The sequence below is a fragment of the Sipha flava genome, unplaced genomic scaffold (assembly GCF_003268045.1).
Source record: "Sipha flava isolate LNK unplaced genomic scaffold, YSA_version1 71_pilon_pilon, whole genome shotgun sequence".
In the NCBI taxonomy this organism is placed as follows: Eukaryota; Metazoa; Arthropoda; class Insecta; order Hemiptera; family Aphididae; genus Sipha; species Sipha flava.
In genome coordinates this window covers 2,434,829-2,454,297 of record NW_020273611.1, presented here as the reverse complement: position 1 = coordinate 2,454,297, position 19,469 = coordinate 2,434,829, and the positions used below count along the sequence as shown (strand labels likewise).

The 19,469-nt window shown below is 30.5% G+C and overlaps 1 protein-coding gene across 1 annotated transcript in view; it reads right to left on the bottom strand.

The window, feature by feature from the left end:
• LOC112692187 (very-long-chain 3-oxoacyl-CoA reductase-like) overlaps window positions 1-19,469 on the bottom strand; it is a 33,122-nt gene that overhangs the window by 10,072 nt on the left and 3,581 nt on the right. Inside the window, exon 4 of the mRNA XM_025566761.1 lies at window positions 14,744-15,204. Within this exon, the coding sequence (XP_025422546.1) occupies window positions 14,744-15,204 (461 nt within the window). The remainder of the gene's footprint in view (window positions 1-14,743; window positions 15,205-19,469) is intronic.

Genomic DNA, 19,469 nt, shown 5'->3' with positions numbered 1-19,469 from the left:
GTTAATAATAATCTAATTTAATAATATTTGTTTTAATGGAATTTCAAAATTATATGTTATTTATTCTGACTCTAGTGCGATACATTCAATAACAACAAATGTGCCACTAATGGTACGCGTGACCATCCCCGATCTAAAGACATAATATTTGTAACAGATTATCACCCACAAGAATGCAACGGAAAACATAAAAGTAACTGGTAAAAACAATACAATTTTACCGAAGTTCAACAACTTCAATAACTTCAGAAAAATATATGTTTATCTAATATTTTACGAATATATAGATACCGCAGCAAGGTTAACGCGATACACATTGAGTTTCTAAGCTTTAATACAGTTTCGTAGAACAATTAAGTTATGGTACACATACATGCATGGTATGCGTCTATAACGATAATTGAATTATACGGCTGCTGCATTGCCGTGTTCAATTACACTGTCAAATTAATATTTGCATCCGCCGTGTGTATCCACTTGTACAATACGTGTCGTCTTACATGGAAAGAGCACACGCGGCTACTATGATACGAAGTCGTAATATGTATTTGCCCCTTTTTCAATTGTAAATTTATTAATTACAAAAACAAATGCGAAGACGAGCTGAAGATCTGGATGGTGTACATACAAATATATTGACGATTATGTGTACAATCTACTCGTGTAATAAAATGTTTTAGAAATGTTGCGATGGTCGCTGCCATGATAATTTCCGGATTTGTTTAGAAAAAAAAAAGAAAATAGAAATCGATTTTTATCGCTCCAAACTCAAATGTGCGGATTAAATTAGGACAGGTATTTTTAATCTATTTGTTACCGGCAATGTGAATAATCTGACACTATTATTTTTAGCATATTCATAATGCCTAGGCATTATGAACAATGTCAAAAAACATTAGGTAATTAAAAAAATTATAATATCTACTAGGTATTGTAAATAATACTCAAAAACGCTAATTAGGCAACGTAATAAGTAGGGTTGGGATTTTGATGCAAATATATCTTATTTTCTGATACCCAGCATATATGTTCGTAAGACAAAAATGTGTTCCGAGTGATACTTATTAATTTAATGTAGTTTTATTTTGCATTTTTTTTGCATTTTATGACATATTTTACTTTATATGAATTTGTAGGATACGTGTTACTGTTTTTTGAGAATTTTTTTTAAGTTTTTAGAATTTATCTATAAATTTTTAAATATTAGGGTACTAGATTATGCATTTCGGCACTTGTTTGCTTAAAACTTGCACGTTTAGTTTGTTATCTATTGAATTAAAAAACTAATAAATGCGAGCATATCGACCCATGTTCCTATTTTATCAAAAATAAAACAAAATTAATACAGTCAAAAAAAATATTTCTATTTAAAACAGTCTAATGACGATTATAACAGCGAGTTATGAAATAAATTAAATTCAAATAAAGTTAAATAAAATGTAAATATTAAACAAATAAGCACCTATTTTGTTATTATTATATATATATATATATAATTAAATATGTTTGGTAACATAATTTTTATATCATTTTTATACTATAATAAATATATTTTTTTCCGTATCTTTATAATTTTTAAAGCATTTTTGCAATATTTAAATTTTATAAATACCGGAGGGCAATTAAAAATTTCCTATTTTATCTGATTGAATATTTTTTCGGTGAGAATAAAGTATTTTGTTGTACGCAGTACCACATGATATATCCAACAGTAAATGTTATATTATGTTATCTACCAGAACTGATATCCTTTACGACCTTTATTGATCGACATACGACGGGCTATTTAACACAAGTTAATAAGCAAATACGAAATTTTATTTCGAAATAAAAATTAATGTTTTTATTTTATTAACTTTACAGTTACAATCTTAGCATTGAATACCACAGGTCGCACAAATCTCCTCGAATTAATTAAAATTAGGTAAGATATTAAGGTTAATATTTTTGTGTGCTAGATAATCTAGCTCCACTTTACAGAACTAACGAGCGTAGTGTTAAGTAATATCAATGACAATAAACCCAGGCTACAGTAAGCATTAAAAAAGAAAAAAGGCCACAGGAAGCACAAGACACATTAAAAAAAGAAAAAAACTGTATATTCATGTCACAAAAATATATAGATTATTATAACACTTTAGAACGTAAGAAAACAATTGTTCAATAATAATTTTACCAGTACCGACTGTCAGTTAACATGTAAGCAATAAATATGTTTAATTAGGTTAACCAAATCGATAAAAGAAAGGAGACGTATAAGTAAAGAAATTTTCTCAGGTGGTCGTGTAACTCAACCGCTACGGGAATCATAATGCGTTTCAAGTGTATGTTTGTGTCTATTCGTACGATTTGATCGGCACGTACGACTCGTGATAAATTATAACTATATTCAAGCTTTTATTATTTTATTTGTGGAAAAGAAAATATTTTCAAGGCGTTACATTAAAATGTTTTATAGTGTGATATTTATAACGAAAAAATAATGTGTTGAAATAACAATACAAAACTATCATTCATAAAATCGTATGTAGAATAAAAAAAAATTATGAATAAAAATTACAAATGGTTCGCTACAATATTTGTGCATATATTATGATTTATAAATATATATTTTATACTCAAATTAATACGGCTCTTATTTCGAGTACTATGTGCTATATTAAATTTCAAATACTACTTAAATGTCTAATATTTTTTACAAATAACGACCGTGATGTTGTGACGAAATCTGAAGACATGAAAATGATGTTTTTAAATTTCCTACTTCGTCAAAAATGATCATTCGTGTGCAATGTTTTTTTGTTGCTTTCGAATGTTTCTTTTACGTCTTTATATAACAATATGTTCAATACATGGCCTATCATCCGTATGTCGACCGTCGGTACCCTCTGACCAAATATATGATTGATGATAATGTTGTAAATAAAGGTTCGGAATGCATTATAGAGTTTAAACATCTTTCTTATCCTATTTTACGTGGTTTTGTATGACCGTTCACATTTTCATTATTTTTTTCTAACGCACTTCGATCCCTGACCCAAATTCGTTCAATAAAGATAATCGGTTCTGACTCCCGGTACGACGTGTGTGTTCTAAACTATTTTTATTTGAAAATACAAATGTAACGCCTACAAAGTTGTAATATTATTATAATTTTATATATTATTTTAATTATTATTATAATCAGATACTTGGTCGCATACGATGTAAACATTTAATGGTAAAATGTACCGATGAACGTTGTGAAATATTATTTGAAATAAAACTACTGGTCTGTGCATTTTGTGTCGAAGTGTCTAATGGACAAATACATAATAATTACAAATACAAACAAAGAAACGAAAAAGGGTGCAGACAGGCTATATACATTAAAACAATGATTTGATAATATAACAGTACTTTGGAGAGAGCTTTTAAAATATTGTGAAACGTTATTTGGAATAAAACTAATAGTCTGAAAATGCTGTGCCGAAGTTTCTAATGGACGAACTCATAATAGTAAGAAATATAAATAAAGAAACAGAAAATAATACAGAAAAACTAAATGCTTATTACATTAAATCAGTGATTGTATAACATAACTGTACTTAAGAGGAATCTGTTAAAATGTAAGAAATATCATAACAAACAATATATACCTACTTATTAACGGCCATTTAAGTTTTTAACATTTTTTTTATCATTCTACACACGTGCTTTTACTTCTACCAATCCTTTTATGGATTGAAATTCTGATTCACGTCAATAGAATCCATCATTATAAAAATAATTTTAAAATGTTTCCATTTAAGTAACAGTTACAGTAAACTCTTCAAAAATTGATCGAAGAAACGTATGGTCAGAGATATAAACGTTATTTTAGAGCGCTGCATTAGCAACGACTAGAGAGTAACATATAAAGACCCTATGTCATATTTTTTTATAATAAAATACACTCACGTGCTGTATTTTACTTTAAAGTAATATTACTTTCGTAATGTATGAATATTATCGATGTTTTTCTATTTTTTTAAATTCGAAAAAATAGGCAAATAAAAGTATTAAAAAGCTTATCTCTTTCCTTTTAGAACGGTTTTTAAATAATTTTGATACTTAAATATTATGTTTCTACGATAAATAAGGCCCGAGCACTGTTTAAAATACGACAGTATATTTAAGTATAAAAAATAAGAATTTATGAGCGTCGTGTGTTGCTATAGCTAGTGTTAAATAGCTGATTATCGAATAATAACTATTAAAGGGATATGAATGGGCAATTGTAATAAAAAATATATTTCTTATTAAATAATTCATAGCATATACTATCGAGTTTTTCAATTAAAACGGGACGATTTTGATAACACTTTTATGGCCATGCTAAAAAATTAATACACTTATTTTATTTTTATTTTTAATTTCAATATCGACCCGCCCTTATTGAAAAACCCTGTTCAAAAATATTGTAATACATTATAATATTTCATAATTTGAGTGTAATATGTAATTAGTAATGTCAAACTCTTTAAAATTCATTGAAAAATAGTGGAAAATTTTAAAATTTTAATTTGCTATATGAATTAAATTTGTAATATATGTAATATTACTTACATTGTCTCAATATATAAAACATATAATACGTATATACATTGCGCTGACTGACTATTTAAATAAATGGGGTGGGCAACTGGCGGTCCATGGGCCGCATCCGGCTCGCGAGCCTTTTTTATCTGGCCCGTGCTATATTTTCAAATTACATCATTCAATTTTAAAGTTTATCGTCTATACTCTGTCTTATCAATATAATAATTGTTATCTGGTATTAAACATTGTTAAATGTCTAAATGTCATATATACCATATGTATACGTATAGCTTTCAAACATAGCTGTTTGTACCGAACTATTTAACATCAGTTTCTTCGTATCTTTCGTGTTGTGCTGTCGTGTGTGTTAAATTTATTATTTTGATGTATATAAATGCTAATTTAAATTCATATTCTCAATGAATTTTTTTTTCCTATGCTTTGGACCGATGGATTTTAATTTTCTAAACATTGGCCCTCTAGTAACTTTGAGTTGCCCATCTCTTTATTATATGATAGTCTATGCTCTGTAATCTAAAAATTTTCAAAAACCCTAGGATTTATAATCTTTATAGATGTAGCGGGAGGTTTTGGCCGGTAGAGTGGTTGTGAATGGTTGTCACTTGTCAGTAAAATGTCAACTGCCTCTCAATTAACTTTAATTTCACCACGTCACTTTATATACGTTATCATATGAAACTATTGACATCGTCAGTCGACTATACAATCGTCATTGTACCGATAAAATATTATATGAAAATGCATTCAAATGATTAAAACTCGAAATCTTTGTGTGGAACAATAATGAAGCAGATATTGATAAATATATACTGATTTAGTTTCGAAACTAATCGAGAAATAAGGGTCAATGGTCATTTGTTGTTGTAGCCACATCATTATAATATTACATGTTAAATTTCAAGTGTTTAATCAGTTAGTTTATCAAATAACAAAAGTGTTTGATTAATGTGAACAATTTATAATTTTGATAGTTATTTTATACTCGTATATTATCGTTTCTCATAGCTTTTGTGTGTTTATTAAAAGCAGAAACTGTTCCGAATGTAATAATAAAATTAAGATCTAACGCAACTCTTTAATCATTTGGAATTTGTCAGTGTTTTTTTTTAATGTAATTGCAATAAAAAAAGAGAAACAAACACAATCATTTTTATAAGAAAAATTAAATTAAAACTGTAGTTATACTATAAGTAGATATTGTATGAAACAACTAGTTTAAGTAAAAAAATATATAGTTATTTAAAACTAATGAATACTATTAATAGTTTTTACGATATATATTACTATATAAGTACTTTAACACTTGTCAATAAATCATACATAATCTAGTTACTTCATAAAATAACATTATTTAACACTACACTATAATATATGTATATATACATATTACACACGAAATTACACGGAGTTACATAATGTCTAAAGAGGACGCATATACAACACGAATAGAAAAAATTCTAAGCTCTCAGAGTCACTCGCTGCAGCTCTCGATCAGGATCCCAATTCATTTTCCAACACAATCGAATTCATCGTTATAGAAGATGTAACGAATAAAATTTAATAATCAACCCCGTACGTTCACCTTTTTAATTCATATCGCATATCTATTTTTATTTAAATTAATTTGAATCCATTGTAATTATAATAATACCACCCAATATTCACTGATGCCGAGGGTTTTTTTTTTTTTGTGAATAAAACGCATATATTTATAAATAAAATAAATGTCATGTAAAAGATAAAACTCAGAAAACTGCGACTGTCGAATCGAGATAACGCGCACACAACACTGTTCGCCTTTATCTTCGATCAAATTGGACGTTTTCCCATGGTCGCAACGATCGCTATCGTTCGCTATCGATAAAAAAGGCCGTTATAATAATAAAGGTAATAAATGTGATTTCACTGGTAAAATTGCACCACGCCACCACGTAGTGCAGTCATTCATTTTGTTTTCGTCGTTTCACAAACGTCGAACATTATTTCTTCAAATGGTCTACTAACCGTATCATCGTGGAATAGCACATCCATGAAATATGCGTCACCGGACGTCGCCAGCTAAGTGAAGGACGGATACGCGGTGGACCGACGATATGGCAAGTACTTAAATTATTATCACAATATTTGTTTTTTTTTTGCTTTTGTTTTCTTGGCTGGTAATTTTTTCAAATCAACAGCGCACACAATATGCCTCTGCACATTTCTCTGTGACACTTGGTCGTCGGAGTGCACAAATTTCAGCCACCATCTCAGGTGACGTTTAATTTAATGTTTTAAATATCTTGGGTCACGAGGGTGATCCCACCCTCGTCTTTTATTGCAATTATTTTACTGTCGTTACTTGTAGGTATAGTGTTTACATGTACGTATATTTAAGCTTAATTTTCTGTCCGAGTTTTATGCTGTATGGCTTTCTCGGAACCCAATTTTCATAGATTTTCTTTAATAAAAACTAAATATTATACTTAAAATAATATTATTAGTTGCTTTTAAGTATTCGCCTTGTTTTAATTTTTTTCTTTTTTGCGTATACGAGAATACTGTGTGCTCCGGCCAATGCCTTGATCTCGGGTTGGCGACCCTCGCTTTGTATCACTCTGTGCTCGCCAAAACGGAATGTCAAAAAATGTGTTAAATATATAAAATGTATATCGCATAAAGTTATCCAATCAGAGTGATATAACATATGTGCATAGGTGTGCGATCACGTATTATTTTTTATTTTTTCTTATTATTTTTTATTATTTTATTCTATTGTAATAGTTTTACTAAGAAGAACGAAGTAAGAAAGTTATCAACAAAATAGTTGTATACACTTTTTTCTAGTGTATGATATTTAATTAATTGATGTTATTATGAAAATAATTTAAACACAGTGTTTGAAATTTATTATTATTTTGTATTATCTAGTATCGAAAGATGATTCGATAGCTATTCATCTGTTCAATTCATTTTTCTCGGACACGCCCCGAACTTAAAGTATCTACATTCCTATGCCATACATGTTTCCATAGCAACACGTTTCGTTTAACCTTATATGTACAATTTCCTTAAGGATAAATAATATATTTTATATTCATAACTTAGTGAAAAAAAAATAAAATAATTTAAACAGAAAATTGATCACACCCAATAATCAGATTTTCATTGAATGTTAAATAGAAAGTTCTTATAAAATTAAATAAGTTAAGATGTATCAACATTAAATGAGTTAAGACACATTTATCGCATCAATATTTTTTCGGCTGAATATTTATAATCATCAAACGAAAGTCGCCTTGTATAAATCATAAGTAATACATAATTCTAAACTCATGCCTGACTTAAAATTTTAAGAATATCATCGCTTACGTACAACAATGTCAATATCAATTTTATTGTATATGACTTAGTCCCTGGATGGGGTGTATGCGTGTGTACTGTACGTGCCGTTTGCAGCTGCTCTCAGGGGTGCGCGTTCATAGTAAATATTATACATACAATTTTCGAAAGCAATTTTCTTTGTTTGAATAACCTTGGTGCGAAGGTTCGAAGTACATTGTTGAATTAAAACATCATTTTCTTTTTCGATTTGCTACCACAGTCTTGTGTGTTGTATTCTTATTATTTTCTAACATATGTAAACCCTAGTTTATAGTCGTTCAATATAGAAGATTATCAGTATTCATTTTCGCTTCACATATGGCACATAGAAATGGGAATGGGTCGACGAAATATAATAGTATACAATTTTACATTATTCATTATGTTTTTATATCTGTACTTATCGAATTCACTGTATAAGCTATAGATCGACTACAGCAAAATACCACAAAAACTTGTTAATATTTAATAATTTTGATAACTGTTATATTTTTTATATCCTATGCACACTTCTGAAGTCGCAAAAGCTAAGTACTTAAGGTTATCAGATTATCACCTACAGTAATAATTATTTTTTTTCTACAGCAGATTTAAAACTATTTTTTTCATATTTTAATAAATATTTTATTCAACATTTTTAATGATAAATTATGAAATAAGTTTTTTAACGATTGAGTTTACACAATATACTTCTTATACGGTGAATTCGATAAGCACTGATATAAAAACATAATGAATAATATAAAATTTTAAAAATTTTAAATATTGTATTTTATTATATTTTGTCAGCCCCGTGGATTGTCGGCTCAATGGTTGTAGGCCCCATGTACTATTTGCCTTGTTGTCGGTCCAATATCGTGATACTCTTATAAATACAGTTATAGAAATGGAAAAAAGGCCATGCACATTAAACCAGTGATTATATTGTACTTAGAAGTTATTAATTATTATATATAATATATTTAAATATCATAGGAAAATATACAATTTGGAGAACGAAACCAATAATATTATTTTTTTAATTAATAATCAAAGCTATTAAAAATAATAAAAATGTATTATATTCAAAATTAGTCCAAATTAGCAGAAGAAAAAAATTTAACAATGTGTACAATTAATTCTACGTTTTATAAATCCGCATTTTAGTTATGCTTGGTTTTGAGATAGTAGATAAAAAAATTAAAAAACATATAACCGTACCCTAATTACTGTTATTAATGGTCTATTAAATTGATGTATACTATTATTCAGTGGCGTAGCTAAGATTTTCTGAAGGGAGGTGTTAATTATAATTATTAAATATTATATATAATACGTACGAACTAAAACTTTTATTTTAATTAATTAATATGTATACATAATGTCTGTAATAGAGATGTAATGTATATTCGAATTCGGATGGCTTTACCATAAATTATTCGAATATTTGAATATTCGAATATCAGTATTTGATGCTACAATACCTATTATTATTAAACATTTTGTGTTGCACGAAAACGTAAACGAATTATTTTCGTCACGTATTGTCGCAATCGCGATAATGTTAACCTGTATATATGTAATTAGTATTGTGCATTATTTTATATTTCATATTGTATTATCGATTTACCTATATTCCTATAATAATGTAATATATGATACGACTCAAGGGGGGGGGGGTCATATCTACCAAACACTCCCCTTGTATACGCCACTGCTATTATTATAGGAATTATTTTTGAAAAATAGAGTTTAACCGTTTAACGATACAAAAAAACGCTACCATTTGAGACAGCTAACGAGTTTGTTCCCATGACACTTACATTCATGTCTAAGTGATATGTCTTTACTACATAAGCATAAATTGATGGGAAGGAGGGTGGTTTAACTCTTAAAATATCCCGTCGCTTTTTAAAAAATATCCGAATACGATTAACAAGTTTTTATTTTTACATTTAATTAATATTTCTGATATATATTGAATATAAATTTTTGATTGATATATATTTGAATATATTAATGAACATAAATCTGAAACAGTCGTTGTTGAAAATTGGGTTGTTCAAACATCCGGAAAACTTAAAGTTTTAAGTGTAGAAAAGATGTTTTCTCAAATTAATGCAAACGATTAGAAATAGCCTGTAAATTGTCAAATAGTTTTGTTACATGCGAGAGGCGTTTTTTGGGCCGATGTTTAACAATATAGTTTTTTACGTCAATGTGACATTTTATCCTGTATCTATCTTATTTATTGAAAAACTAGAATAAAAAAAAAAAATAAATAAATAAATAAAAATACAAATATTTTGTTGAATTACAAAAAAAAAAAATGTCATTTACCGTCAAAACTCTTACGATTGTGATGGCCGGGGCAATCCTTCCGGTAAAAATCGTGTGCGTAGACATGGAAAAAAACAAACTCGCATCGTGTCGAAACCAACGTCGTTTCACTCAGGAACCAAAACCATTGCGTACGGTTGTAAAACGATATTTGTGTATCCCGTGCTACAGTCTACAAATTGCGGTGAAACACAATGGTTTCCGCTGACAGACCGAAAACATACGAAATGTTGGTGTTCGGCATTGTTCTGGATCGGCTAGAATTCAGTGGGTTAAAACGAGAGCGAGTTGCGCGGTGTCGAAAAATTGCGATGATATGTCTGAGCATTGCGTCGAGAACCAAAGACGAATTGGAATCGATTATCAAACGGTATACAGTAGTAAAGGGTTGCAGCAAGTAAACGGTAATATTGTATGGTTCATCGCGCGTTTTTTGAACTAGTAAACTGGACGACAAAAATGTCGACTGGTGAAAATATTTTGTCACCTATTTGTTGACAGTGTTTGTCACTGACAAATTGTCTTTGACAGACTCGGCGAAACGCAATTAACAGTCAAAAGATAATTTTCTTTTTTGAATTACATAAAAAAATATATTATTAGTAAAAGTACGGTGGATAAATTTGTATGTATTTGTCATGTTATCGATGTTTACTTTTCCACCAGTATTAAGATTCATTTTAAACAGTGATATAATACTGAAATAGTAGTATCATCGTACTACGGGCATCGAATATTTCGAGAGAAAAAATGGCTTGTCACCCGCTGAAAATTTCTTAAAAAATGCACGGGTATGGTCACATGAAACAGTGTTTGTGAAAATAAAACAAAAAATATTAACACGGGCCAGACGCGCCTCGTTTAAAACTAGTGATGATTTGTATGGATTATTATTTGTCGAGCTTTACGTGGCCGACGGGCGGACACGGTACATTATGAAATTGGTATCGATCCGATGAGAAATATTGTGCGGACAATAATAGAAAATGTATGTTGTCAGATTCAATGTCGGGGCTCAGATTCTGTAAAGTTTTTGCTATTATAACATAATAATACCCTCGTTGAGCGCTGGTAAAAATACCAGAGCATAAACCATAAATTTGTTTCGTGTGACGCGGATTTCAAATCTGTAATTTTACACTCGTATTTTTTTCAGAATTTTCCTCCGCTAAATATATTTTGGTGAAAATTGAGTCGTGCAGAACTCGTTTTTAATACCGATAAACGGAATACACTTATTAGATTCTAATTGTACGTATATCTATTTCTACTATGTGTATCGTCCAACTGTCCAACTGCAAACCGTTAATTGCTGTTTGTTTGATTGTTTTTCATTTCATAATGAAAATGATTAAAAAATAGTTCCTCTCCATTCCACTATTTATTCCACAACTTTATTCGTATAAAATTTATACTACACGGGTGTCATACAAATAAAACAAATATCTCGAAAAAAAAAAATTAATTATTGCGTGCCGGTCTGTACCTAAATACCGGCAGTGCAACGAGAGTAGACAATCAATGTGAACAGCTTCCAATCAATGTAGAATTATGATAGGTATGAAATAATGAACTCTCAACTTTAAGTAAATTACTTAATTGTAAAATAATTCAAAGTCCAAATATTTATTAACTTATCAAAAATATTCCAAGTCCAAATAATTAATTTACTAAACAAACTAGCATAAAGGTACACACCATATCAGGACTAAAACGATATTCGGACAGTTGACACCCGAGAAATTTGACACCTGGCGGTTTTGTCCATATCGAACTTTCTGCACCCGATATTTTTAGAACATGGACAATTGACACTGAGTGATTACGATTACGATAACCGCCTACTACCTATAGTCTATAGTTATTAGTTACTATTTAGTGCTTGTACTCTGTAGTGTGTTTATTATCCAACCATTTTAACAGTTTAATTTAAAAGTTATTCATTCAATATGAACTCAGAATGTTCAATAGATAAAATTGAAATAATACAAAATTAATTATTAATGATTACATTTATGTTTTTCAAAAAGAAGAGGATGACGGTTAGTAGAGCATTGTAAAGGAAGTGTAACGACTAATTCATTCAAAACCAAAATTTAAAATATCAACAACATTATCATAATGTATTTATACTCGTATATCATATATGTATCATGAATGTATGTATCATATACAATCAAACATTAAATTTAAATATAATAAGCTTATACGTTGATTATAAATTATTATACTGTATTATATTATATGCATTTATATTAGAGGTCTCGATTACACGTGTAATGAACTACACGGGTACCCATGTTTTTAAACAAGACGGGATTAAGGCCCGAGTAGTAAAAATATCCGTGTATACCCGTGTTTCTAAATACCCGAGAGCTAAAATAAAAAGTAGGTATAACAAATAATACAGAATTCATTTTTTTTTTTGTATTTTCATTCATTATAATATCTCAATATTTTAAATTTCGTTTTTTCCTAAAAAAAGTTGCATTGCCTAATTATTAAATAACAATAAACATATGTATATATATATACATAATTCAAAAATTAATGGTAATAACTATAATAATATAGTATAAAATAAATATAAAATAATAATAATAATATTAAATTAATCAACAAACAGTATGTACTATATAATAACGCATAATATAGTGCAAAAAATACAAAAGCAATCACTCACGATCTAGGAAGTTATAATAATTGTTTTGGAAAAGAAAAATTAGCATGTTTACCGCCTCGGGCGATAAACAACTTCTCTTGGCTGTCACTATGTTTCCAGCGGTTGAGAAACATCTTTCCGATAATTTACTGACGTTGCTGGTATCCCTAAATATTTCTTTGCCAAAGCAACAATTAGTGGATATTTTGATGCACGTGTCTTCCACCATTCTAGTGCATCAAAATCAAATTTTAACTGTGATTCTGTCAAGTAATGTTGCTACTGAATGTCAGAATCAGATGTATCCCAGTTTACTTCATCGCCAAACAAAAATTCAAGAGCATCGATATGTTTAGTTACAGATGTTTCAATTTGCATATCGCGATTAATTTCAGCCATTTCGTTTATAAAATTTTTAACCTGTGTCCGAATTTTCAACGTTACTTGCGATGGATTTTGAGAGTTTCTGCTTATATTGTGAATGAGTTTTAAATGTCTTCCAAATGATCCCGTTTATCCACCAGCACAACAAAACACTTTGTTTGAATTATCTTCACATAAATCACAAAAAGCTTTTTATCACCTTGGCGTTTGCCGTATTGCCATACTCAACTTTTAGAACGATAACTCATTTTTCAAAGAAAAAATGTTTAATATGTATAATATAAATATTAATACTACACTTTACGTACTAATAGTGAACATAGATACTATAAAGTATGAAACAACTCTTTAAAATCACCAAAAATGTTTAGATTCAAGGCACACGTATGTAAACGCAATGCAATAATATTGGCGATAAGATAGCTTTAAGATTGTTAATGCTTTAATCTTAAAACCAGTTTAAATATTATTATACTTATACTTTATGTTTATACCTATATACAATTATACGATAAACGAATGCATCTAACTAATTTTTAAATGTAACTTATAACTATTCATAACATCTTTAAATAATAATAGGTAGGTAAGTAATTAAGGGCTATACTATTTTTATTATTAATAAATAACCAATTATTGGAACATACATTACATTATATTATTATTATAAATGTAAATTTTTAAAGTGCATATGAATTCTTCAATAATATGTAATATACACGGGTAATAATAAATAAATACACGAATATGCATGGGTATTAAATACACGGATATACACGGGCTTCAATATGTTTTTTGACCGTGTACCCGGGCTCCGTGTACCCGTGTATTCTAATACTCGTTCACAACCATGACCTCTAATTTATATTCGTTGTCAATTGTCCTATTATTGGGTGTCATATGTCTTGGGTGTCAAATGTACTAGATTCGACTAAAACACATCTGAAAATGGGTATGTTCGGGACCCCCTTTTATACCCTGATCTCATATACCCTTATTAGTCTCGTGACTTATTCATTACAGGACGTGGTCAGTGATATGTGGGTTCTAATTACGAAGTTTTCCTGTTAATACGGGATATGGCTTTCATCTAATAATGGTTATACGTCCATCCTCGGGTTGTTCATTGATTATGAACGCTTGTCACATATTTATTGTGTAATATTATTTAATACATATTCTTTATTTTATCTATACTCGGTCACATCTATTATATTGATTGATACACCTCGCATCCGATTATTAATGTATTTCAACTTAGTCATAATGTTTCTACATGCGTCGTGTAACAATGACAATACTACATAACAAATGATTATTGATTATAATTACGTGTGCCCGTAACAGAATAGACGAATAACATCCTCGCGGGTAAAAATGTTAAAGATAATGTTAAAATGTTAAGGATCCGCGTCGAACGAACGTGTTGCTTACCTTGGTAGCTCCGTACACGGTTAGCAGCGGGCACGGCAGATGAGCCGAAATGGACGACACGTTGATGACGACGCCGCCACGGCCTCGATTCGACGGTTTCAGTTCGTCGTCCACATCCGGGCGGTCGCGGTCCCGTTGGCCGTCCGCGGCGTCGGTGTCCATCAGCGGCATTGCTATGCGGCACATAGCCACGGCGGCCAGCACGTTGCACTCGATCACGTCGCGGCACGGGTCGCCGACACCGCCGCAGGTGGGTGTGCCGGAACAGCACGACGGCAGGTCGAGCAGCCGTTCGGGTCGCGCGTACGACAGCCCGGCGTTGTTGACCAGCAGCGCGACGTCCAGGCCGTCCAGTGCGCGGCGAACCGCGTCGTAGGTGCGGTCCAGCGGGACGGTGCCACCGGAAGACGTGAAGTCCGCGGCCACCACTAGTGTGCGGACGGCGCCCGCGTGCCGTTCGCCTGAAAAACGGGTCGACGATGAGCGCGCGGAAACGAATAGGGTTCTTGGCGGTACAGACGAGCAACTTTTTTTAATACGCAATTTTTTTTCATAAAATTCTGTACTCGCATTACGTGCAAGGCTTTCGAAATCCGTCGAAACACTTGAGGCGTCGGACGCAGCCGCCACTGGTGGCAGCGGTCGGTTTCGTCGTGCGTACACGTCCCGTCAACGGGTTGTTTGCTTCCCGGAAGACGGAACGTGCTGCATTGCAGTACGCGTAGATCGACGCCTAAGAAGTCTAAAAAGTTACGACGAACACACGTGACGTGACGAAGAACGCGCATCGTTCGCGGTTCGCGTGTCGTTCGAAACGGATTTCGTTTGACGAACACGACGGTTTACAACCCTATATTTTGTGAACATGAGTATTTTTCCTAGCCGTCGGACCGTATCGATACGGTATTTTCTGTACGAGTTAATTCAAAAATCGGCTTGGACGTATACGGTCAACAAATGCGACCGGCAACATTTCGCACTCAACCGACAAGCCGACTAGGCGTGCAGAAAAGTTTAAAAACGCTCTCGTTAACTGTTATGCGCGCACTGCACGCGTCTTACAGTGTTTTCAGCCCGAAATACCGTAAAAATGTCATCGTTTATGTACCAAGTTGCCACATGTTTTTCGTCTGATCCCTGAAATATTTCCTGTTCTGTTATAATAGTTAAATAACTATGATTATTATCGATAGATAAAAGGTAGTTAAAATGAACTTTTACCAACTTATGAGTTATACTTTGAGTTGCAAGATATCTTCCCAGATTCGCATTTACTCGTACATTTATTTATTAAACAATTTTTTTTACACAATCATTTTTTTTAAAACTTTGACAAAAAGAGATCGTGCATTAGCTATTTCACACAAAGATTTTTTAGTAGCTGAATCATATTTTGATTTCGTTAAATTTACCGAATTCTCAATATTTTCATTAATTAATTTATTAAAACTTTTATATATTTTTAATTTATTCTCTTTCTAAGAAGACAAGTTTTTTTTTTAAAAAAAAACTAAATAACCAAATAAGTGAACTCAAAAACCGATAGCACCGTACTGAAATTTAAAACTATTATACAATGCACACGATTTATCATAATGTACAATTTATACTTGTATTTTATCGTATTTTATTAATATTATCTACTATTGATTTTTTGTCATATTTTATTTTATGAAAAAATTTTGTCCGCTCAAAAGTAGATAATATACAAATTACCTGGTTAATGTACTGACAAAATAAACATTTAACAATTACTTTATCCAATAGGCATGAGTAGTGTTCAGTAAAAGTAATAGTAAGTGTTGGGTAATGTGAACACTGTTCACATCACTCGATTTTCGTACTATTATCGCATGCGTTTTAAATGTCGACTATATGCTAGCACACGGGCAATAATAAAATATTAATAAAATAATAATATGAAAAATAAATGGTACAGGAACAGACAAATACTTTTTCATATTGTCACACTCCCTTCATCAGCACGCACGAGCAGCCATTGACCACGCCCATTAAGACCTTTCTGCAAACACCCGATGCCGTTCACAGGGTACTTGAAAAACTTAATGTTGTTGGGTGTTTAACAGGGGAACTAAAATATACATTCAGAAGGGTATCGTTGAACTGCACATGTCTTACTTGAACAAAAATATTCGAATGGCAATCGAGTTAGTAACAACTACAATAAAACATTTCCACATCCAAATATATTTTCATTAGTTGATGTCATTAAACAATGAATTATATTTCGGTACTGGCTCGAAAACAAATCCGCATATTTTATCGGATCGTATCGGAATTACATCAATCGGATTTTGGGTTTTTGTTGAAACCGAAGTAAAGTCCATTTCCAAATAGTTTGCGGCAAGCTTTGTAAAAGCAAGTAAAAATCTCTGCCCATGCGTTTTCTTTTCTGATGGTGCCGTAGTAATATTTATTACATATGTCGTGTGCCACATACTTAGATAAAAATAATACTATGATCACCCAATTACGATCATTCAATTACGAAACATTTAATTGGATTAATTAAAGTATACACATTATCATACAAACGTTACACACCTACATAGAATTAAACAAGAAGACAAATTAATAATTATTAGGATAACACAAAATATCACATAACATTATTCAATAAGGAACAATTGTATTGATTAAACATACCTGTGAGATAAATTAAATAAATTCTATTTAATTGGTTCACATAATCATTTTATGTGAAATTGAAATAAAATAGTTAAACGAAACAATAGTGACCACATTCTGGATCTCTGCGTCAATAATTATGGTACTAAATTATTATGGTCTAGAGATAGCGCACACACACTCACAATCAATAGGGAAATATCATATTTTTATTATCATTCTCATATACACACACACACATTTGGGATTTACACACACACTTGCATATAGCAATTATAAAAGGGACCCGAAAATAAGGGCAAATCAGACGAGTTCACGTCAGTGTATGTCATGGTCCGGACTTAATAATTTCTATAGTTTAAATATTAGGACTTAGAATATTTGTTACAGTTTTATTATTGGACTTAGAATATTTACAATTAAATAAATTTAATCGTACATAGGATAAGTTTCTTTAACAGTTTAATAAATTAACGTATTATAAAAAGTCTTAAATTATTTCTCTACACCTATATTCAAGCGTTGACTAAGACATTAGTACTGGAATCACGGATCAAACGGTTGGCACGCTACACATGTCGAAAATAATAGGATACTGCTACACTCCGTTAATCAATTTTTCTTTGATTGAAATTTTGAAAAAATTATTAACTTAATATTCACTTTATATTTACGCTACGTGCGTATTGAAATTTAAACGAATAAATTGAAAAATTTGATTGATATGAGATAATATGGCAACATGATATATGATAAGCTAGACAATACAGGTAAACAAATTTGTATGTACAAACGGGCGTACACCGTTTGAGCGAATAAATATAAACCGTTTGGGGGGAATATTTATATACCGTTTGAGCGACGATTTAACTGTTTAAAAAAATATATTAATATGGATATTAATAATATTATTATTTTTAAGTAGGAAATAATCTAAGTCAAAAAATTAAAATAATAAAATAAAATTACAAATAATATAATTATTAGTAGTTTTTAAAGCAATCTATTGGCCTCATATTTTAAACCTACACATTTTATGTATTCTAATTGGTTTTAATATCCCCTCTTTTATATTTATTCCATGTTTCTTATATAAACTCTTTATTTTGTATTAGCAATAATATCATCCGTATCTGTCATCAGATTTTTACCTCGCACAGGTAAAAATAATTTCCTTTGGCCCAAATGGACTATTGTTTTTTTTGGTCAAAATTATTACCTTTGCCCAAACGACCAACGCTCGTACAAACCACTTCGGAACGGTTTGGAATTGGGGAAAATATTTCTGAAAAGGAATTATGGCTATTCCGTTCGACGTGACGGTTCCAATCCGATCCGAACTAAATACCTCCAGTATTTTTAACTTATTAAAATGTATGCCATCAATTTTTTGTCGACTATTCTTATCCGATTCGACGTAATGTATTATTAAAATAACGTAATTGAAAAAGACAAAAAATTATAAATTAAATTAATAAATAAAAATACAAAATAATAATGAATAATATAATTTCGAGTATTATATCCATAATATCTATAATAATCCAGATTAATTTAATTCACAGTAAAACTGAAATGACTGTTATTGAATTAGGAAAAGAGAGCTACATGTTTATCGCTATATTTTTTTTATTGCTCTTGATAACACTTCATATAAATTTAATTAAATTCACTACAAAATCTCATTTAAAATTAATATAATTTTTATTACTTTGATAAACATTATCTCTTAGATACGACGAAACCCGTATATAGTTGTTATATAATACATATTCTAACATAAAATATATATTGCCTATATAAACCGGACCGAGTACCTAAAGCATATAGCTTTTTAATTTGGTAAGTAAACATTGGGTTGGGACCAGACCATTTTGGCCATGTAACGAGGATGGTCATATTAACCGATGTCGGTCGGAATCCACCGTATAACATTAAAAATAATTAAATAATTTATAAATAGTTATTAAATATTTTGTACAATATCAACATAATAAAAATCGTCATCACATTAAAACGGGTTTATTTAATTTTTATTTTTACATATATTTATTTTATTCATATTGATATTATTTTA